General features: G+C 38.4%; 2 protein-coding genes across 6 annotated transcripts; both read right to left on the reverse strand.

Moving 5' to 3' along the window:
* Nucleotides 1–3330: 3330 nt before the first annotated feature.
* Nucleotides 3331–6600, reverse strand: phlda1 (pleckstrin homology-like domain, family A, member 1). Its single transcript, XM_051892325.1, has one exon. It carries the CDS (start codon nt 6313–6315, stop codon nt 5881–5883), a length of 435 nt encoding a protein of 144 aa, XP_051748285.1. The 5' UTR covers nt 6316–6600; the 3' UTR covers nt 3331–5880.
* Nucleotides 6601–8333: 1733 nt separating this feature from the next.
* nap1l1 (nucleosome assembly protein 1-like 1) lies at nt 8334–22665 on the reverse strand. Of its 5 annotated transcripts, XM_051890947.1 has the most exons (16): nt 22536–22665; nt 19784–19821; nt 18425–18510; nt 16978–17080; nt 14928–15069; nt 14185–14277; nt 13953–14081; nt 13220–13291; nt 12997–13136; nt 12761–12906; nt 12614–12633; nt 12081–12203; nt 11961–11993; nt 11832–11882; nt 10879–10910; nt 8334–9723 (listed from the first exon to the last, which is right to left on the reverse strand). In XM_051890947.1, the coding sequence occupies exons 2-15, from the start codon at nt 19798–19800 to the stop codon at nt 10905–10907; spliced, it is 1161 nt and encodes a 386-aa protein (XP_051746907.1). In that variant the 5' UTR covers nt 19801–19821; nt 22536–22665; the 3' UTR covers nt 8334–9723; nt 10879–10904. The 5 variants fall into 5 exon arrangements, with proteins under 5 accessions (XP_051746907.1, XP_051746906.1, XP_051746905.1 ...); XM_051890946.1 differs by lacking the exon at nt 10879–10910 and having other exon boundaries at nt 8334–9720; nt 14197–14277; XM_051890945.1 differs by lacking the exon at nt 10879–10910 and having other exon boundaries at nt 14197–14277.
* Nucleotides 22666–23587: the final 922 nt, after the last annotated feature.

Here is a 23587-nt window from a genome sequence, read left to right on the forward strand (position 1 = left end):
CGTAATTTCTACTCTATGGCCCAGTATCCCCTCAAATGCAATCAAATAAAGTTGTATATTAGCATATATTGAGATTGTTTATTACTTTTTATTACAGTTTTGCACCTAAAGCAGCCAATACAGGCAGTGTATTACAGTGTATACAGATTCATTTACTTCTCTTACCTAAAAATGTTTTTTTTGTTTTTTTGTCTTATATTTCCATAAAATGCTATTTAATCAAGTCATATTTCCATCACATTTGTTAAATGTTCTGTTTGTTATTAAAGAAACATACATTTCTCTCCCTTAGTCAAATCCTTTTATTGGCTCTTAACATTTCGGAAATGTTAATTATTAGAGATGGTTAATTCGGACATGTTTGAACTCACATGCTTGTTTTTTTGGTAAATAGCAGACACTATTTATTAACTTTGTGCCTCATCTGACAGGCAGCTGACTGGGAGACAACATACCGGATGTGTCTCTGTTAGCTCTTTCAACAGCCATGAAGTTAATAACAAATATCCTTTTAATAGCAAATATCTAACTAGCTGCCCAGCTGGGTGTTTCATTTGGTTAATCTGACAATCATTATCATCAGCTGACATTCACAAGGGTTTGTAACAGTTCGGCCCAAGAAGTATCTGAGACTAAAACCAAATTATAGGTGTACCAAACTCTTTTATTTCCAAAACTGAACAATATTAATAATTAAAAAGTTCCATTTAATTAGAAAATGCACTTTTAAACAATACTTGTATCATATGTATCTTTGTGTTTATTAGTTTTATGATTTTATGCTTCGTATGCTTATAGTGTATCATGTCATTATCTTAAACTGAAATTGATTCATCAAACTGAATCATCAGTTGTTTTCCCTAATGTGCTTCAAATAAGGAGCACTATTCAGTTTCAGATGCTGCCTTAAAAGACAGCTACCTATGTAGTCAGCAAGACCGTTCACACGGTTCTGGAACAGAGATAATGTCTTACAAAAGAAAAAAAAAAGACAAATACATAAATAAAGCATGTAAAACAGACGCTTGAAGTTTCACTGCTGCCCTCCGGCTCTGTCATTGGCTTGTTTTCAGCACATCTCTCCATCCTACACCTACTGCTCTGATAATTAGCTTTCGTTTAATTCCACACGACTGCCGGAAGGAGTAAACGATTACACAGATTAACTGGCAATTAGAAAATTACAATGATTTTGTAGCACTGCTGAAGCTCCAGCCAAACTATAAACTTAAGTAACGGGCCAGTGATTTCTAGTGCAGTGACTTCAAAATCTGACGTGGTTCCAGCAGTTAATGGATGTTTGATTATTTTAAGAACTGATTGTGGATAAAACCTTATTCAAGTGTCAAATATGTGGCCCCACATCCAATTCAAATCAGGGTTTTTTGTGTGTGTGTAATAGGCCTATGTTTTCGTTTGAAAGTCATAATGGTGCAACAAATGCCATTTATGATACTGTGACAAACGGATGTGGTTCGTAAACACATGAGGTCAGCATCTATAAGAGTGACATTCCTGCAGCACAACTCAGATTACACGGAGGTGTACAGGCGTAAAAATAGACAATCGGGGGGTGTGTACGCATTGGGCAGAGAATGAGGCAGTCTGCCATTTTTACACACTCTCACCCATAATGCCCTGCGAGGCCTTTGAAAGAATCCCAGCCATCCGGAGTGCATGTATGCATTTGTCAGCATGACTTCTTATGCATCTTCCACCCACACTAGCTGATCACATCCCAAATCCACACTATTACATGACACTGAAGTACAGTAGTGTGATGTAATGAAGCCGCCCTCGTCTATAAAGGTCATGTGTATCCAATAACACACACACGCATCCTTCACGGTGGTCCTCGTTCTGATTTAGCGTCTCCGGGTTTTAATTAAGTTAGCCGGCTTCTCCGGGTGCGTTCGGAGGTGTAGACGCGTGGCCAACACTTCGTCTTACTGACAGCCCTGACAGTGAAATATTATTCTAGGAAACGGCTTCCACTTATAGCTCAGGAAGACTGGCGAGTGCTTCACAGAGCGACGGCAGGAGACACGAGACACACTGGAAACGTGAACGATAAGGCCTGAAACGCCAGCAAACGTTGTGCAATGAATAATGCAATGCAAATATGATTTGCATTGTCAGCAACGCGTCTTCTACGACTAATTTTCAAGTTGTGGCAGAGCAAGAGTTTGAAGAAGCAACCTACACTCTAAAAAATGCTGGGTTAAAAACAACCCAAGTTGGGTTGGAAATGAACAAACCCACTGGTTGGGTTAAATGTTTGCCCATCCTGCTGGGTAGTTTTATTGAACTCAACTATTGTTTAAAAATTGCTGTATTGCTCGCTTAAAATGAACCCAAAATAGGTTGGAACATAATATTTATTAATATGTTTAATAAATGAACATTTATGAATACGTTTAAAGAATAATTATACAATAAACTCTAAAAAATGAACCCAAGTTGTAAAAATATTCTAAATTTTCTTGGGTTATTCTAAAAATATTCTTGGGTTATTCTAAAAATAACCCAAGTTGGGTTGAAAATGGACAAACCCAGTAATTGGGTCGTTTTAACCCAGTGATTGGGTTAAATGTTTGACCCAACCTGCTGGGTAGTTTTATTTAACTAAACTAAAATTTACTGTATTGCTTGCTTAAAATGAACCCAAAGTATGTTGGAAATGAACATTTATTATTATGTTTAATAAATGAACATTTATTCACAAGTTTAACAAATAATAATTAAACAATAAACATGGTCACCTTTTGATTATTATTGTTGCCTCTAGTAATTATGTGTCTGATTTTTAATTTCCAACATATTTTGGGTTCATTTTAAACCAGCCATATAGTCATTTTTAAACAATAGTTGGGCTAAATTAAATAAAACCCAGCACCTTTGGCAAACATTTAATGCAACAGCTAGGTTTGTCCATTTTTAACCCAACTTGAATTGTTTTTAACCCAGCACTTTTAAGAGTGTTTGATTATTATTGTTGCCTCTAGTAATTATGTGTCTGATTTTTAATTTCCAACCTATTTTGGGTTCATTTTAAATCAGCCATATAGTAATTTTTAAACAATAGTTGAGTTAAATAAAACTACCCAGCAGGTTGGGCAAACATTTAACCCAACCACTGGGTTAAAACAACCCAATTGCTGGGTTTGTCCATTTTCAACCCAACTTGGGTTGTTTTTAGAGTGAAATGTTTTTAGTAAGTGTTGATGTGTTGACATTTGCATGTGTGTAATGTTTCTGGCCGAACATTGTTCATTCTGTACCACGAAATCCCCAAAAATCACAGCACTAAGCAAAGACAAAGATTCAACATTCATTTGAAATGGAATGTATATTTCAAAGGTATGAAAGTGGCATTCAAATCAGCTTAAGGAACGAAGCCGTTCCATCAAAAAATGTCATTTTCACACAAAGCAAACAACAGTTCGATCACACGCAGGACTCGACAGCAGATCATCTGGCATTTCTGATGAATCAACAACATCCAGTTCAGTTCTGTCGCCGTGCATTCGACTGAGAAAAGTTTTATGTAATGCACTATTGATCGGAATACACAGATCAACATCCTCAGTCAGGATAGAGGCCACGTTTAATTTGGCGGGAATGAAAACGGGGCTGTGAAGAGAAGACATATGAGACTTTACCAAGTGTTTTCCCCATTTCCAGTGGAACAAAATGGAAAACTGCACATCTCATTTTCATTGCATCAAATATGGCATCTACACTGACTGAGGTCAATGGCACAGTCAACGTTCATAGTTAAAATGATTGAACCTTAAAAGGCCGTTCACACAGAACATGTTTTTCTATTCCAATGCACTACTTTTACATTGTTTTTCTATGTAAATGTAACCTTTCCTGTTCGAACCGCCCTGAGTGGGACTCAAACCCGGGTACGCCGGCATGGGAGGCGGGTGCTCTAACAAGGAGGCTTAAGACCACAGTCTCCAGCTTCAGTCGCTAGAGCACTTCTTGAGATCAGGGGAGTGAGGTTTACACACACAGCTTTTACCGGCCTACGTCTGTTACATAAACTCGCTAGACAGTCGTGTATGACCGTTAAGCTCACGTCTTTTACAACATGAGTGCTGCGTTTTTAAGACGCGTCTCAAGTTAAAAGAATTTCAACTTTTACAAGCAGCGCCGCTCATCAATGTCAGTTCCAAAACAGTGGACCAATCAGAAGAACTCGGAGGCGGGGCAAGCGTTGCGAGCTTCTGTTTACAGTAGCAAGTTGGCATGGCAACTGTTTTATTTGACTGCAACATGGCGGGGGAGGCCATAGCCAGTGTGATTATTTTCTTTTTTTCCATGTCAAAAATAGTATATCTATTCTGCTGTTTGCCTATATCTATTATTTCCGTTATTGCCTCACTGCGCTTTTTTAAAAACCATTCACGTTTTTCGACGCAAAGACGCGTTCTGTGTGAACGGCCCCCTAAACAGAGTAAGAGTTAGCGCAAGTCAACATGATGTAGATCCACCCAATTAAATGTTTTGACAACAGTGAAGTACATTCTTTGGTTTGAATAACAACAAAAAGTAGAACCAACAATGTACCTTCAAAACCAGTGTTGGTCAAATGTGAATCTTCCATTCAAACCAGTTACACAAATAACAAAAGCTTAAAATCAAAAGCTTATTCTGAAATGCATCTGTACAGCAAGTGTACTTTAAGAGACATAACCCAACATTCAGATATGCAAATGACCTGTTACAAAATATATGTACAAATAAATATCTAATCAAACGCATGGACACATTAAACGCTGAGAGCATCTCCACTGGTCGAGCATCAGAGATCATGAATGATGGTGGTGGATCTGACAGGATCACTGGATTTCAGGAGTTTTCTGGATGTGTGACACGCCAGGCGCTGTTCTGACTCTCAGGTGGTCTCTTTAAAATCCCTGCACCGCACATGCAGGCTGCGATCTGGACCGTAACAAATTGGCCTTTCAGGTCCCCCGGAAGATATTGATTACACGTCCAGAGCCGCACGAGACTGACAAATGAAACTGCGCTGAAATGGAAAGTGATGGTGGCACTTCTGTTCAAGACAGACAGATGATGATGATGCACTAAAGGCGTTTCACATTTGCAACCCATAAACATATAAGAGACCGGGGCTAGTTGTCACACCTTTTACTCAGGGTATTTTCAGCCGGTTTCTGTATAAATACAGACTTTAAAGTATTTGCTTCAGAAATCATAGGAACATTTACACCATTACTGCCCAGAAAATACAGTTCATTTAACATAATATATAGTGGGGCATGTTGTCACAATGGCAACCTTCCATTTTTTTTTTACACTAAATAATTCTGAAACAGATTAGCAAAAAAAAAAAAAAAAAAAATTAGGTCATTTTGACCAACATATTTTAATTCATTACATCATGTGACAACTTGCCCCAACCTGGCATTTTTGGAGAATGCAATCCGTTCACTCTCACCTTAATAGATCCAAGCGTGATTTTACAGATTACGATTAATTAATATATATATATACCCTAATTTAAGACTGTTTTGACCAGATGTTTGAAACCAACACGCATAACCACTGCTAGACAATAGGAGCGCTCATACAAACAGATTTCCACTCAAAACCTCAATGTGACAACTTGCCCCGGCCCCCCTACAGTCTCTGAGGAGATATTCCCGGCTCGTTTATGATGTTAATTCAGTAGTGATGTCTTTCAATGCATGAAGAGCGTCTGTGCGCGCGTCCAAGTGCACAAGGTGACACCGAACCGACGTCCGCGAGCTCCGCTCTGCTGTAATGCGCATCCAGTCCCGCTTTCACGCGGGAACGTCCCTTGATCTCGAGCCCTCCGGAGAGGCTCCGCGGCTCTCCGGCGTCCTACTGCGCGTTTCGGACCATCTTCTGCGAGGAGACCACCAGTAGCTGCTGCTGCTTCTGCCGGCTGGACTTGACGGCCAGGATCGCCTGGCGGTTCTTGTACTGGACCATCTGGAGCGTGATCTCCGCGTTCCAGCCCTCGTCCTGCGGGCACCTGAAGTCGATCTCTCGGCCCTCAGACATCACCACCGTGAAGTACACGTACTTCCCCTTGCGCTCCACGCAGTCCACCGTCTTCATGTTGGCGAAGTGCAGCTCCTTCACCTTGCAGCCGGTGTCGTGGTGATGATGGTGATGGTTTTTGGGTGGGTGAAGCATCAGTCCGTCTTCGGTCAACACGCAGCGCTTCTTCTTCCACAGCTGCAGCAGCCCGTCGCTGCGCTTCTCCAGCGCGCCCTCCTTCAGCACGCGCGCGCCGCCACCGGAGTCCAGCATCGCCTCAGATCGTGCATGAAACGAGCCTGTGAGGGTCTGGGTTTGGGTTGGGACTGGGGTTAGGTAGGCGGACGGACGGATGTCCCGGGTCTGCGAGCACTGTGATGATCGGGGACAGAGCGCGCACGGGGGTTTTCTTTCACGCGCGGACCGCCCACTGCATGAGTGAAGCACGCGCGCTCAACTCAGCAACATCAGCACGCGCACACACAATCGAGTTCATCATGGATGGACTGTGTCTCAAAACCAACCGAGGCGCCTACCTAGGCAAAATTTGTGGCAATTATGTAATTTAATGCGAGCATTTATAGAGATATTACAAATGCATAAAATCTGTATTGCTTTATGTAAAACATAACGGCGTTAATATGTAAAACGGAAATATTTAAAGTATAAGCGATTAAATAAACTAATATCTGTATAAATATTCAATAATGTTAATACCGAAACATGAAATGCATTAACATTAAAATGTAAAATTTCAGATTAAACAGTTAATATAGATAACCTATATTAAATGAATATAAAAAGAGCATTTTAATATACACACTATTTAATTACAAAATGTACTAATAAAGCGAATACTTGAATTTAAATATTAATTTTTTAACATTTAAAGCTTAGATATAAAACTGTCCTAAAATACTTTTGTAAAAAAAAAAAAAAAAAAAAAAATTATATATATATATGGGTCATTGACGAATAAGGTTTTTAAATGTGTAAAAAATAAATAAATAAATAATAGAGATAATTAATTTTGAAGTTTTATTAAGTGTTAACAATGAGATTATGTGGTTTTTATAATCAATTAACACTGCTTTTGTCATTTTTTTTACAAGATGGACAAAATTTGTCACCAAAAAGTCATTCGGTTTAACCAAAATTTTTGGTTTTACCGAATGACATATTTTCAAACAATGCTCACAGGCTGATATCTAGCTAGCTAGCAAAAGGACAATCAAACATTTTATATTTAGTACAAGTTTTTAAAATATTACAACATTTTCCATGTTTTATAGCGGTTGTACCGAATGACCTGATGTTTCGGGACATGTGTATGAACAAGTGAAAACATGAATTTTTCAGATAGTTAAAGAGAGTTAGTTACTTTGCTTCATGACCATGTGGTCCTTTGCAGTTGTCTGAATGATGTAACATCCTGTCATAATATTGACCGCATGACTTGATCAAAAATGTCCCTTTATATCGGTTACTCCGAATGACATCAATGAAATTCATTTTTCCAGACATTCTTTCTCATAACAAAGCAACGACTTCTACACAATTTTAATACCATTTTGCACTATGTTGATAAATGATGTTATAAAATCATGCCAGAATAAAAAATATATACATTACATTTTAAGATGTTTTAATCACAAATGAAATGGCTGTATTGGCCTTTGGACGGTTAAACCGAATGACCTTTTGACACTTCAAAATCTTTAAAATATCTTTATATGTAGCAAAATATAATAACCTTTTAGATTCAATAATAGAGACGTGGTTGCACTACCTCACATACTTTGGATGTCATATCTTTTTTTTTTTTTACTATTAAGGCTTTTGGACAAAATAATGATCCATCACATCATTGACCTATACATTTTTTTTCCCCTCTTCCATTACAGATTTAAACCATGAAGTGAGATGATCTTGCTATCAACATTAAGTAAATATGGTTTATTTGTTACAAGTTATTTATACTTTCTAATAAGTAACAGGCCTATTTGATTGCTTAAATGTTTGCACATTTAAAAATGAAGTCAAAATTGATTATTTTGAGTGGTCAAACTGAATTACTTTAGGGAATTTAAACTCAACGCTGCCACCTAGTGGTGTCAACGAATGATTACAAATATTCACAAACTGCCAGAGCATCACAACATCCAGAACGTTTAAATTACAATATAAATGCATTGGTTAAACTTATAAAAATGCCATATTGCTAAATCCAGACACATTAATCAAAAACACCCATTTAAACACTACATGCAAAGAAGTAGACAGACCAAGGCTTGCACATTTTACCAATTTATTTTTCATGAATATACATCCACGTACAGTTATTGAGTACATTAGTATTTTGTAGCATGGCATTTTGCTTTGACAACAGCTGCTGAGGGGGAACCAGAAAGACCCCTGCTGCTTCAACCGCTCCTCAGACAGAACTAATCGATGACCCAGACGCTCCGCGCTAGATATGTGCACAGAGCCGGGGCTACGAGACACGGGATACTGCGGTGTTTGGGGTTTCTGAGTGAAAATATTGCTCTATCTGCTTCAGACCTGCTGGGCTGCGCTACGAGTGAGAGGAGACGTCAAAGACCTTCCTCTGAGTGCACACACACACAATCACACACAAACACACACGCAGTCAGTCGCACCCCTTCACAGTGATAGGCCTGCCAAACAGAGGGTGGCGTGTCACCACAGACTCCTCAACAAACATCACTCAGGGCCGAGCTCAGAAACCAACCAGAGACCAACTAAAACTGGCTCCTCCAATCAGGTTCTCGCATTCTAAGTCTAATCCTCCAATGAGGTGGTTGGGATTGTTGTAAGTGCATTCTGGAGAGATGCATGGAGCAGAGAACCCACCTGAATAACGGCAAGCCAGTTTAACGTTAAGCGCTTGGTCGACATTGGAGACGCTACTAATACATGACAAAGTACAAAGTGCTCATAGGAAGAAAAAAACAAAACAAAACAAACAACAGTCATGCAGCAGAGCGTCTACCTCCTCACAGATGTGGAATGTACATCAGTCACCACCGACGGAAAACAACAACTTTGAAGGATTCTAGCGGAAAAAGTGGGACGCTTCTGTGGAATGTTTTAACCGAGAACTGATTTAGCCTGATTACACACGGGGGGTTTAAACTGAATGAACGAGCACCTTTGTGCCACCCTGCCGCAGAGACGCCACCGCTTTGGTTGCTCAAGAGCGTAAAGGAATCACTTTCCCTGTAAACTGGACAGTCTTTCCACAGCTGTTGTCTAAGAGCAATACAAAAGACTTCACGAGAACCCAACTAGTTTAGCAGTGAAGAAACAAGTGTCATGCTTTGAGGGATTTTCTGCATTCTAACCATTTATACAGAGAAAAAAAAAAAAAAAGAAAAAAAAAAAAAAAAAGAGGGGAAAATGAAAGAAAGAAAACGGTCTAGTAAAATACTATGTGTCATGAGCAACGGCTCCTGATAGGATTTGTTTTTCTTTTTTTCGTAACAAAAATCTTGAAACCCTTTTATTTATTCTTCAATTATTTCTACCAAGAAAAATACAAAACATTGTAAGGCGGTAAGTAACTATGTTTGTTTGAAGCCGTTACAGTGTAGGGGATCCTGAAGGAGGCGGGCGCCGCCATCACTGCTGTTTGCACTCCTCTGGGGGGTTAGCATCCTTCTGGAAAGGAAAAGAGGGAGAGTTACTTTTCATGCACACAAAACATTTCTTTTGTAAAAGCAAAAAAAAAAAACAAAAAAAAAAAAAAAAAAAACCACACGGCGACAAACTGAGGGACGTAGGGCCCTATGATATCCACGATGGGGAAAACACAGACTGAATCATCCAGTCATAAAAATGGAGTTTACAGTATAACTTCACAAGCATTTGGTCATCATCATACCATATACACAAACTCAAAGGTCTTCATGACAACCCGTGAAAATTAAAGTACGGTTTAACATGAAATTGTGACAAATATATTCTACTGTACAACTGTAATATTTAATGAAATTACATTTTTCTTCCATGTATAAATTTTTACAGTAAACCTCTCTTTTGTGCAGCACTATCTAAAATAAATAAATAAATATTTAAATAAAATGTTTTATTTGATTGCATTTTATACCTTCATATATTTGATAAATGTGTTAGACCATACATCTAGAACCGACAATTTAAAACCGACAATTTCTGAAAAATAAGTTCCTATTTTAAAAATTCTTGATTAGACATGCTTTTTGATTAATTAAACCATTAAAACGAAATCCAGAAAAAACGGATTTCATAAGGCATTAAAGTAATTTGACAAACTTTTTTTTTTGTAACTATTAAATTGTATGATTTAATCATTAAAATGGAATCCAGAATAAAATGGAACACAATTTGGGGGAAAAATAAAACGAATTTAACTGTTAAATTGAACAAGTTTCATGATTTACTTTAATCATTAAAATGGAATCCAGAAAAAAAAAAGAAAAAAGAAGTAAACGTGTCATAGGGCCCTAGGGATGGCACAGCAATGACTGACACTGGGTTCCACCAATGGCATGACAGAACAAGTGCGGCCGGTCTTTTCCACACTCAGTGTGAAAAGAGACTCCAGCAGGGAACAAGTCATATCGGGGTTTAATTTGGAGAGCAAACCGGATGCTTCAACATACAGAAACAATACAAATGCTAATGCCAACTCACGATGGTTAAAGAGTGGGAAAACAAGCACAACAGCCGAGTGTGTTAGTGATTAGTGTGGGGATGGGGTGGCATGATGGGAAGGGATTCAAAACGCAACAGGAGGGTCAGGGAGGGACACACTGATTCATGAGCGTTACCTACCAGGGCAGGGTTACTACAGACATCACTTATACCTAGTGAGGAGAAATTTAGAGAGGAACTCACAAGGTGCTTGAAAAGTTAACATGTTAATTATGATGTCGCTTACAAAAGTCAATGTTTTCCTACTCTAAACGACTCTACACTGATGTTTGATTAGTCAAGTGCATGCTTTGAGAAAAGATGAGATGCACGGGCAGAACTTTAACATGCTGATGGATGTTGGTGAAAAACGCCTCGGGTGCCGAGAAGATAAACGTGCAGTGATGCTTCCATCTCATCCAGAACAGTGAGTTGAACTGAATTATTCAGAATTGAATAACTGAATTAATTTAATCAAATCGAGATCGAGACATCTGAATCAATACCCTACATAATTTGTGTGTACACAAAGACACACATATAATATATACATTTATACAAACATTATGTAAAAACTTATGTTAGATGTGATTAATCAATTTGACAGCACTAATATCAAGTAATGCCAGAGGAAAACCATCCATTACAATTCCCATCCTGAACCCTTTGAGCAAGTACTGATGCACTACTCATCTATGCTCAGATTCAGTGAAAAATGGGAAAAGGACTGTGCAAATTGACCCCTGTAGGGCAGCATATTTTCAGCATTGTGGTATGTAGTTTTAGAGCTGCACTGTAGTATTTATAAATCAGGGTTAAAGGTCTGAGCACTCCCACACTAACAGCCAAACAGATGACGCCAACACTGCAGTCATTCATCTACTCGGGAAGAAAACAATAGTGTGTTCAACTGCATTTCTTTCTTGAATGTACCAAAGATGTCAGTGAATCAACTAGAAAACAATAAAACGTAAAGAATGATTTTTGCGAGAGAGGCGGAGATGCATGAGTGGAGGTGACAGTATGTATTCTGTATGTTGAGATCTCAGTATCAGACTGCCACGAGGAAGACCGATGGACATCTGGACTCTTACCTTGGGCTCATAGTCTGGATCATTTTCCTCGTCGGCCTCCTCTTCACCCTCCTGCAAATTACAAACACAGTTTACAAACAGTCGAGGGCGTTAAGATGATAAAAACAAGTCAAACCAATGAAGACTAACCTCATCGTCAGCTTCCTCTCCCTCCTCGTCATACTGGCAACCACAACAGAAACACATAGGTCAGATGTTTGGAAATAAAGCATTTCACTTCATGGCAAAGGATGCGTCTCGTTCACTCACATCATCATCGTCATCTTCGATGGCTTCCCCAGTGAAGTATAGCACCGCCCTAGGAACAATGCGCTCGCGAATGAAGTGACCAATCTCAAAGTCTGCTGCTAACACGGCCTCGGAATCCTCGTCCTGAACACAGCAAAAACAAACCATCAGACACCGATCTAGAACCTTGAGATTTCATGTTTACTGGCCAAAATATCAGATTATTCACCAAGCTAAATGCTTTAAAAAAAAAAAAAAAAAATCCAAAAGAAAGTTTCCGCCGTGATGCTATAGAAGAACCATTTTTGGTTCCCAAAGAATCTTTCAGTAAACAGTTCTAAAAAAGAACTTTAGTGTAAAGAATTTTCAAATTCTAAAGAATCTTATGTGGATGGAAAGATTCCATGGACGTTAAAAATTCTTTATGGAACCATCAGTGCCAATAAAGAACCTTTATTTGTAAGAGTGTATCCAAATTTTGAATAAAGTTACAAAAATGTTCATGGCTAGAGGGAAAAAAAATAAATAAATAAATAAATAAATAAATTACTCACCAGTTCACCACTTTCTGGAACTGAAAAGTAAAGAAAAGAAAAGATAGATTAGACCATGTCATTATCAGCAAATACTATTCTCTGATTAACTACTATAAATGTTAACATGTCAGGAAAAAAATGCCATATAGTTGAGGATTTTCTAACCTTCAGGTGGAGAGAAAAAGTTAAAGAATGAATCATTGGGGACCGTCTTGGTGACTGTCCTAACTGTGCCACGTCCCTTATGTTTCTGTTTCTTCTTAATGGTTTTCAGTGTGACGTTCTTGCCCTTACTCCAGTCAATCGTGCATCTGAAAACACAGATATTCAGTCTCCAGACTCACAGGTGAACAGTGGCAGATCAATGCCCTCAATGGAGTAAGTCAAAAGTTGAGCCGTACCCTGTGCAGCCCATGATCTCTGGCCCGTCGAATGAGAAGGGATCAGACTCATCTGGCTCAGACCTCATTTTGTAGGTCTTTGTCAGGACTGTGTTTGTGAAGAAATCATTGGGCTCAAAGTGGAACTCTAATGTGAAACTCTGAAAAGAGACCAAACACACAAAACAGTGAGTGAACTGTGAGATTAAGATGTCACACAGAAAACAACGGCTTTCAGGCTCACCATTGGCTGGCCGGCGTCAGAGAATTTGACTTTAATGTCTTGTAAGTGCTTGAGGATTGGTTCATCATGTTCCTGGACAGGAAAAAATAAAAACAATTCAATTAATCTTGTGTATTTGCTTTAATAAAAATACACATTATAATGAAGATTATGAAGTGACATTAAAAACGATGTTATTTCACCAATCACAGATTCTATTGTAATATTTTGAATTAGTTATTTTTGTATTTTTCACTATCATTTTCATTTTAAAGACTTAGTATTTTTTTGCCTTTTTAAAATGTCTATATAGCTTTTATTAATTTTTATTTCAGTTTTAGTTAAACTAAATGAAAATGAGAAATGTTGCTTTGCCAGCTACCTGAAATAAAAAAAAAATTATATATTTTTTATTTTTTTATTTGTTTGTTTTATTTATATATTAATTTATTTTTATTTATTTTAATTTTATTTATTTTTTCTTTTATTTATAAATACGAATAATTATATATATTATATATATATATATATATATATATATATATGCATGCAAGTGCAAATTGGATGCAAGTGCAGTTTCATGATGCCTATATAATTAGCTAAAAAAGGCTGCAAGGTGCACTTTCACATCACTAGATGGCAGCAAAGGACCAGCAAAGGAAACTGCTTGCTGGAAATACCCATGTTGCACGACCTGCTTTTGAACACTACTACGGTCACAATCACTCCCTCGTGAGCCACGTTTGCCCCCTACCTGCAACATTTCACTGAGAAGGTCGACGTTCTTGAAAACTGTAAGCCAGAATTCTGGGATTCCTTTAGGGTCTTCCTTTTCCTCGTCTTTCTTCTCTTCCTCCACTTTGGCCTTTTCCTTCATTTCCTCCTGATAAAGAGCCAGACAGAGTCAAGTTATGTCCGAATACATCATTATCCAAGAATGATATGAGGTGGCATTTGAAGAGCATGCAGGTATGGATCACCTGTACCTGCTTACTTACTGTCAGCTCTTCCTCTTCATCTTGTTTCCACTCGCACTCCTCATCTGTGGGTTCGTATGCTGCTCTCACGATATCACTCCGCTAGAGACACAAAATGTTCAAATGCATTTTCAGAAGTCAGAACTTCCATTAAACAATAAATAGTTCATTTAAAGAATCATTATGTCCAAGCAGTGTTATTAACTAAAACAAAATACAATGTGTGTGTGTGTGTGTGTGTGTGTGTGTGTGTGTGTGTATATATAATACTGATACAAAAATAACACTGTAATTGGCCAGAATAAACTGCAAACTTTATGCTGATATTTGTACTGTAAAATTTAAATTTTCCACAACTAAAGCCATGTTCACAGGCTTCAAAATGAACAGAAAGGACCCTGACTTTTAATTGAGCCTCTCAGACATCACAACTCCACTGGGAGAGACAAAGTGCTACGAGAGAGGATAAACAGCTACAGCTCAGGTTTTATTTTCTGTAAGACATCTCTTTGGCTGCCGTTTGTCTCTTGTGTCCTTGATTGACCCATAGGATCTCAGCACTGGAGAACACTCTGGTGTTTGCTGCAGCTGGAAACGCTGAAGCAGCAGGTCAATATAACTGCTTTAACACACTGTACTATCTTCTAGTACACAACAGCAAGTAGTTTCATCTTAAACTGCACCTTTTACAAGAATACAACCAGCGTTACTCATTCTGGAGGAAAGAAATGGACAGCAGGAATGTGTCTCACCTTGTCGAAGAGAGGCTGATACAAAGCAGCGTATTTTCGCTCCAGTTCGTGGACTTCTTCGTAGAACTTTGCTTCGATGTGGGCGCATTTGACCTGGAGGTTCTTAAGGGCATTAACGCGTCTCTTCACCACCTTTGGTAAGCTGCGCAGAAAACAAAAACAACATTAGGACACAAGGGGCAAATGACACACTGCTGGTGATTCATGAATGACTCAGAATTACACTTATGTAAGGAGCGAGTAAGAAAGCGAGTGACAGAAATAAACTTTTACATAAATTTCCAAATTTTTTCCCCTTTACAAGGGCAATTTTTACATTAATAAATGCATGTGTCATCTTTTATGCCAAATTCTTACATTCAAATGAAATTCGACTACAATAATGTGACACTATAGGGATGCTACCAACCAAATCAAGATTAGCCGGATACAATGAGTAATGAAACACCAGTGTTCGTTGCTTGGAGACTGCTGGGGATTTGTTTGGAACCATTATCATTTGTAAAAGAGCAAAAACAGACAATATTGACATTAGATGCTTTCGCACTGGGTAGTTATAGGAACTCCGTTATATTAACTAGCCACCAGGGCGGTGCCCCGATAAATAAATTTTCCCCTAGGGCCATTTTACTGGTTGAATTCGCACCGCCAGTAGGAACTCTGAAGTGAAGTAAGCCGGCTGACAGTGACGTAATTTAAGTGCGGCATTCAACATCGTCAACAACTGGAGCATGTAGGATGTCGTGATCATATATATAAAAAAAAAAAAAAAAAAAAAAAAAAAAAGCCATGCCAGCTTCTGTGGCTATTTTCCTGGCGAGAAAAAAAAAAAAAAAAAAAAAAAAAGAAGATAAAACTACATCAGGTGTTTAGAACTCTGAAATTATATTTAGTTTAACTTTGTTAAAAACTCCTTCAAAAGTAAATAAAACCATTTTTTCACAGTGTTAAAGCCAGCAAAATCTAATAAAACATGCTTCAATGATAAAGAGTTTTGACAGAAAGAACATTTTGGTGGATCTTCTCCCAGTATTAAAAACTTGCATCATCCTGGAATGGCCTATTCTGCTACGGGAATAAACAATCAGGTACTCAACAAAACCAGATATTAAACTGATGACCCTCTAGTTCAAGCAGTTTATAAAGAATCATTACAAGTGCTGGGTGATCATTTTTAAGGGATGACGCCATGATCAAAGCTGTGTTTTTGTTGTTTGTCGTGGGTTTCATGATAATGGAGATGGAATGCAGAGGTATAAGTTATGCAATTGAAAGAGCAAAAAGGAGGGCTAAGAGACAAAATCTCCAACAAAATCTCTTCTCTCTGTCGTTAACATTAGCTTTCTGTATGTTTGTCTTATCACTGTTTACCATGTTTGCTGAGTTAATTTGTGGAGTTAGTTTGTGGAATAAGTATATGCAAACTGTGTTTACAAGGCTTTTTAAAAATGGTGGGTGTCAGTGTTTTGTATGGCATTCGTTTGGTGATTCAATGCCCACTTACGTCATTGGTAGTTCCAGTTGTCCTGGGTTAGACCCTACTCTGATGTAGGAGCTAATTTAGTCCCCCAAAAGGCCTTACTATAACTAAAACCGTTCCCTGTAAATGCAGTGCGAGCACACCAAAAAGCGGGTACATCTGCCAACAGTTAAAGGAACTATGAAGGTGTTCCTCTGGTGTGAAAGCCCCCTAATTTTGTCTAAAATTTAACTCCCTCAATATTAACTTTTTATTTATTTTATACAGCAATTCAATAAACATATTTGCAATTGTGCTGATAAAACATTCATCTCATGAAAAACATGAATAGAGGGGCATTTTTTGCCGCCAGATTTAGAATGGGTGGCATTTTCATTAATTTTGATGGCATGCCAAGACTCAGTTAATTTCCAACCCTGATGCAAGGTAGCAGGAACAGGATGTGCCCAAAATTAGAAACATTTAATTCAGTTGGTGTTAGCAAAGTAGGGAAACCAGATGCAGCCAATGAGAAACAAGGGAGCTATTTGAAGTTGTGCTCTGCATATGTGTGGGTGTGTTCACACGTACCTCTCCATGTACCCTGAGGGAGATCCCACGAGTCCGTCCAACCGCTCCTGCAGCGCCGCAAGAATCTGGGGGTTCTGCATCATCTGCATCGTCAGCTGACGTGCTAAAATCAGAGCAAACAAACATAGCTGTTAAATGACCAAACAATGACAAGGGGTGGAGTCTGATACCCATATTATCCAATCAACAACTCTCTCAGAACTAGGGCAACTTCTTCACCAAGGGTCAAAAAAAAGATGCTCTTTTCATTCCAAAAATAAAGTGGTGAGCAGAGGCGAGGTCAGTGCGACAGTGCAGCAATCTTTAGAAAGCAAGCGCACGTCTAATGCCCGTATTATTTAATATTAAACACTCTTTCAGCTGCACTAATACTCTACCCGACGGCTTGGTCCAGCTGCTAAACACAGCTAAGGTCACTGAGGTTACTGATTGATATCATGTTACCCAACACAAAAAGTGCCAGCGCAAACGCGAGCAGCCTCTTCCTAATGACTGTGACCGACCGTCAGTGTGCGTGTCAGCGATAAGACCCATGACAGACTCATTTAGTTTTCCTCCACAGCAGCCTAGTGAAGAGCACAGCAAAGAGACTCTAAACAATAAAAAGACACCAGAAGCTCAATCATGGAGGAAGTGTTGGGAATTCAGATTCATTTTAGCAAATTGGTTCATTTCAAGAGTCTTCCTGAAAGAAAGATGAGGAACTTTCTTTAAAGCATCTTGTACCTACTTTTCACACCATTTGTGATAAAACATTTTTATAATTGTTTGATTGTGACATATTTGCTTTATAGTTTCAAGAATCAGACATCATCGCAATGTATAACACACAAACCTGGTCTGCTTGTGATGATTTGTAATGCAAATACCCAAAGTGGACCTGTCCTCTCGAATGGTAGTAACACTCAACCAATATATCGTTTTTACTGATTAATCAGCACACAGCTGCTTTAAGGCACTATTGGTTATCAGTAAACATCAGTGATGATTGTTTTTAATTCCTTTGTGAATCACCATGCACCAGCAGTGGAGGATACTTTGTTTTTATAGCTCTTCAAATGTTTCTCTGCTCTTAAATATAAACTTTATTGAAATAGTTATGCGCAAAAGAAACAGATCAAGCTAAAATATATACACATCTAAAATGTGAGCACAGTTTAACGTTCGAGTGAGGTCACAAGATATGCAACATTTGAAAACTACATTTAAAAAGACACTGAGCTGATTTCTTTTAATTTCTTGCAAATTATACATTTCATATAAAAAAAAAAAAAAAAAAAAAAAAAAAAAAAAAAGTGTCAGTGGTGATGAAAAAGCTATTTTTTTATAATTTAATTTACATTAATAATTACAAAATATTGTTAATTTACAAAATTCACTATTGGTCGATCTTTAGTTTACACAGGAAACGAGGAGAAAACATGCATGAAAGAGTCAAAGGTCATACCTTTACTGTTGTCTTCCCCAGTCTCCTCTTCCTCCACCTCTTCAACATCCTCCATATCTGCTGGGTCCATTTCAGTTTGGTCTTTACTGCAAATACACATTAAAGCATATTATGATTTTTTTTTTTTTTTTTTAAAAAACATGTTCAGCTTTCTTTAGTGTGTAATGTTGCATTTCCAAAGTCCCTCCAGCAGGAGTTATTCTCTATACTCCCTGAAACGCCTCCATTGTAGTCTTTAGCTTTCTTCCGGGAACAAACACGTCACAATTTTCCCCATTTAAATAATTCCCACCCAATGTATATGGATAAAAAGAGGAGGGGCCTGGCTGAGTTGGTTAGTAAAGCCTTGAAACTCGCTGTTATGGTAAGGGGTGGGACATTTCCCCAAACACACTCAAAGCGCTTGACCAATCACAACACACTGATCCAGCCGACCAATCAAACAGAATCACGCTTTTCAGAAGGAGGGGCTTCATAGAGACAGGAACTAAACGGGTGCATTTCCCAAAGCGAACTATGGTCGCAAGTTCTGTCCTTACCAACAGAGTTCAATGGGACTTACAACCATAGTTGCTGCAACAATGTCAAAAATTGGAAAAATTTGTTTTTTTGAACATTCAAGCATGGAAACCTGTTCTAGTAGAAAAAAAAGGGGGGTTAAACATTTACCCAACTTTGTGAGTCTTGAATATTGTTCTTGCATTTGCTTCTACTGAGGTTAACATGACGAGATCTTTTAAAAGAGGTCATATTATGAGGATCATCTTTAAAGCTCAAAGAGCTTGACTTCGTATTAAAAAAAAAAAACGAGAAGAAGTTTATTACGCATTCAAACTTATATACAGCGTTAAAAGTTAAGCGGGGCCTGAAGCGCTGAGCCCATCCAGTTGTCATATTTCGGCACAGGTGCATGTGAAACAGCATCACATATACACCGCTCTTAAAAGACAGGAAGTTCCTGTGGTGAACAACAGGTGTACTGCAGCTATCGCTCGTATCACAAGTGTCGAGCGAGTGAACCCCGAGCTGTAGAGTTGCAAACACGTGTTTAGCATTGCATAGATGTTTGGGATGCCACACTGAGGACGTGTTGCTGGCCCCTGTGTCTCTCACAGGGAGGATAGAGGGTAGGACCGCACAGGGTGTTACAGATCAGTTCACTGGTCATGTGAGGGCTAATCAAGAATTTAGCCGAGAGAGGCGTTTGTGTGCCATTTAACGCTCAAACAACAGCCATAAAGGGATTTTAGCTGGGAACATGAATCCAATAAGCTGTCAAACTGGGCAATGACACATGATCAAACCATTACTGACAAGAGTCTAGAATAAAAGCTGTTTAATAGACAAACAAGCACTTACTTGTCAAGATCTGCCATGTTGTTTCACCGTTTTGATTCCTAGAGGGGAAAGACAGAAAAATGTTAACGCTGTCCATTATGTTCAACAGCCTCAAGCCAAATTCAGTCGCTGATGGCCTCATCGGTCAGGTGATAGTTTACCCGCTGCACTGGGGTGATTCAGGCAGCCAATATGCACAAGTTTATTGACGTAATGGACATTTGTCAAAAGCATCCAGATACATCAAAATGTCCAATCAGAGCTGATTTTGTGGTGCAAATGTTTTGAAACTTGCACGCTCGTGCAAGAAAACTTGGCAGAAACTCAAACCTCTGGGGGTTTATGAGATAGATTAGCTACAAAAATCAAAGGTGTGAAGCCTCTATCTTCAGCTCTGAATCTGACTGGATCCATTTGTCAGGGCCCGGCCTGCATACGAGCCAGCTCCAACGCCTCCAAATGCGATGTCTATGAACCAGTCGGATCAAACACGGCCTCAGACGCCTACGTCCAGACCTTCAGCGGCAACTTCATTCATTCAAGAGCTGATCGCTACAGACAGGATGTTCTCAACCTACTCTGCTCTTCGCCTGTAGAAGATCAATAACATGAAGACCTGATACCACCCTGGCAGCATCCATTCTTGACAGATTTGAAGGTTAATCTCTTCCTCTTTCTGCCTGCGTCAAGTTCAGACAGCTGAAACTTGTCAATACAGACATAAGAGTTTCCCAAATAATTGCAGCAACGGATCATCTCATTTCACAACTAGACGTCACAATACCGGGACAAAGTTCCTGGCAGGTTTCCTCCAGACTCTGATAACCATTCTTCGGCAAGCCTTTAAACCTTATAAAATCTATCCGACCTGGGAGCAAAGGTTCAATGCACTGGTTAAAACCTCTGTAAGGTTCCCAAACCTTATGACCAACACATTTCCAGGACTTCGCCATGATTCACCACAGACTTTTTCATATAAATAGCAATATATTGTCTACAATGTAGACTAGAAGTGCATGACTCTTCCCACACCTAAGAAAAAAATAAAATAAATAATCAATTCATTGGTATTTAATGACTGCAGGAAGCCCATCTCGTCACTAATTAATGCACAAGTTAAAATGAAGCAGAATTACATAAACCATGCAGCAATATGCAAATTAGAGATTTTTATTTTTAAAATATTTACACATTTCAGCTTAACCTATCATCATTCTAAATTTCAATTCTATGAAAAAAAAAATAAAAAAAAAAAAATAACGCAATAACTCTTTGCTAAGATGCAATGTTTTGACTATGCTTTCCTGGCAGTTTTTTCCTTCAAGACATTTCCATCTTGTATTTTCTAATACTACTAATAACAATTAGGGTTCCATTGGTAATGCATTAATTAATATTACCTAAAAAGGAGCAATATATTAGTTACAGTACTTAGCTATTCATCTTTGATAAAATTAGTTAATTAAAAACAACTGTTTCTTGTTAGTTCATGTTAGTTAAGGTTAATTTTAAGAGATAAAACTTTTGATTTTTTTTAAATCATGTGTTAGTAAATCTTTATTAACATTAAGATTAATAAATGCTTTAGAAATATTTTGCATTGTTAGTTCATTTTAACTGATGTAGTTAACAAACGAGACCTTACTATAAAGTGTTAATAAATATAGCAACTTTATTTTTATTACTGATAATATATTCAGTATATTGTTATATTTTAGTAATTTTTCTATCAATATAGACCAAACTCTAACGCAAAAACACATAAATGTGTCAGCAATAGCAACATAACACTTGCAAAGAATAACCCAGACAGAAATACAATTTTTAAAAAACGAGAGAAAATGAAATATTGTATTGCTGATTGACTTCAACTGCCATTATTCTATCCAAGAGCCTCGGGCAACTCGCCAGCCCTATCTCACACAGATGTGACGAATTAAACATCAAACCAACCAACTACCTACCATTTAAAACATCTGTTTAACTCTTAAACTAGGTTAATGATCTTGGATTTGATCCACAGGTCAGTGCAGTGGTCAATTCTCGGCAGGCCACATCACCACGTGTTTCCTCCACAGATCCACCGGCTAAAGCTGTTAGCAGCACAGCATCCTTATAACCAACCACCCTCAACAAGAGAAAACTTATGAAATGACCAAAGCCATTCAGTGATTCATATTCAAGCTAATTATGACAACATTAGTTTAAGCTGAATTTAATCTAGCAGTATATACACATGCGTAAATACATCAGATCATTTTATCCTAATCATGCTCGAACATGTGCCATATTTCTCTCACTACATCAGACTTTCACTAAAAAAGACCGATTAGTCAAATAAATTGGTTTTATTTCCATTTTTCCGACAACGTGATCAGACACCCCCCCCCCAAAAAAACTTACCCGCCAGATCAGACCAACTATCATCATCATCCTCCAACACGAGAAAAGATGATCAAGACAACATTTCTAACAACTATAACCAATCAAGTCTGTCAACAAATAAACGTTTAAACGATAAAAAGGCAGTATGGTTAGTTTGCTCAACGGTTAAACTCGGATTTATACGATATTTAAAAAACGAACAGCCATTTTCATCTCCATCATGGAGGAGTCTGTCTCAATGGCTGCTGAGTGAACGGTTAGCTCACGCGCTAAATATCCAATTCTAACGACTTTAATCTCGTCTTAAGTGCTATTTTATCTTCTCGTATGAACGAAAAGACGTTTATAAACACGGACATTCAGTCCCTCAACGGGTATATGTTCTTACCGAGAACCCGACGTGTAGAGGTCTGTCTGAGGCGGAGATGCTACTGCGCAGTGAACAGCGCGAGACTCCCGCTCTGATGGCGCTAAAAGGGAAAAAAGATCCCGCCGCGTGCGCTCATATACATCTGGCGTCAGCACGTAAAACAGGTCGCGCTTTGCTAATCCTACTACGGGGAAGGCTGGGCTCATGAATATTAATTACGTATCGTGACGTTCTGCCTGTAGGGCTATTCTCATTGGTTGAAAGGCAGCCGTTGTAGGTAATTAATATTCATGAGCACAGCCTTGGTCATAGTAGGATTCGGAAATATGCCACCAGGACAACGGCGAGCACAAAAGGAGGGGCTGCCGGAAATCGTTTAGGGGGGAATCCATTGTTCCAGAGTGGGCTGGGGTGGAGGTTCCCGCCAAAGCTTTAGCGTCGAAATATTTTACATCTATCTGTTTATGTTTGCTCTGTTTGTTTTGTCTATCTATCTATCTATCTATCTATCTATCTATCTGTCTGTCTGTCTGTCTACAGTATCTAGTCTGTCAGACTTTTTCCTCTGTATTTATTAAAATAAAAAACGAACTTAACATTTTTTGTAACTAATTCTGTCAAAGTTTCGTAACATTTCTTGGTATGTGGTGTGTTAAAGCATTCCTGGCCGCTATCAAATTTGTAAGAATATAAATGGAGTCGTTGTTCGGTGTGCTTAGAAGAAACAGGCATGGAATGCCAGAAACCTGGAGCAAAAACTACTCGGCTTAGAATTGAAGGTTGTTTTGCAGTAAATGGCATTGCAGAAAGTGCCATATTAAACTGTGAACAATAGCAAAACGCCTGTCAAAATGTTTTTGTAGAGTTTCTATAAAACCTAACGACCTTTGACTTGACTTCATTGAGCCAGTGATCTCTGACACTATTGTTTCTTTCTTTATGAAGGGTGTTGACCTGGAGTAAAGCGAAAAAAATGAAAAGACAGACAACCTAACACCGAACGGACTGCAAAAAAAAATCACCACGCAACACTGAAAAAGAAAAAGATAATATTAAAGATCAATAAAACT

The sequence above is a fragment of the Ctenopharyngodon idella genome, chromosome 4 (genome assembly GCF_019924925.1).
Source record: "Ctenopharyngodon idella isolate HZGC_01 chromosome 4, HZGC01, whole genome shotgun sequence".
Classification (NCBI taxonomy): Eukaryota; Metazoa; Chordata; class Actinopteri; order Cypriniformes; family Xenocyprididae; genus Ctenopharyngodon; species Ctenopharyngodon idella.

Bases quoted from the DNA above. Each gene is read 5' to 3' on its own strand.
- phlda1 (XM_051892325.1), bottom strand. From the start codon at position 6,315: ATGCTGGACTCCGGTGGCGGCGCGCGCGTGCTGAAGGAGGGCGCGCTG.
- nap1l1 (XM_051890943.1), bottom strand. The intron at 13,292-13,952 runs GTAGGGGGCAAA...TTTCCTGTCCAG, and splicing joins TTCTCAGTGAAATGTTGCAG to GAACATGATGAACCAATCCT. The intron at 12,634-12,760 runs GTTAGAAAATCC...TTTACTTTTCAG, and splicing joins CTTTTTCTCTCCACCTGAAG to TTCCAGAAAGTGGTGAACTG.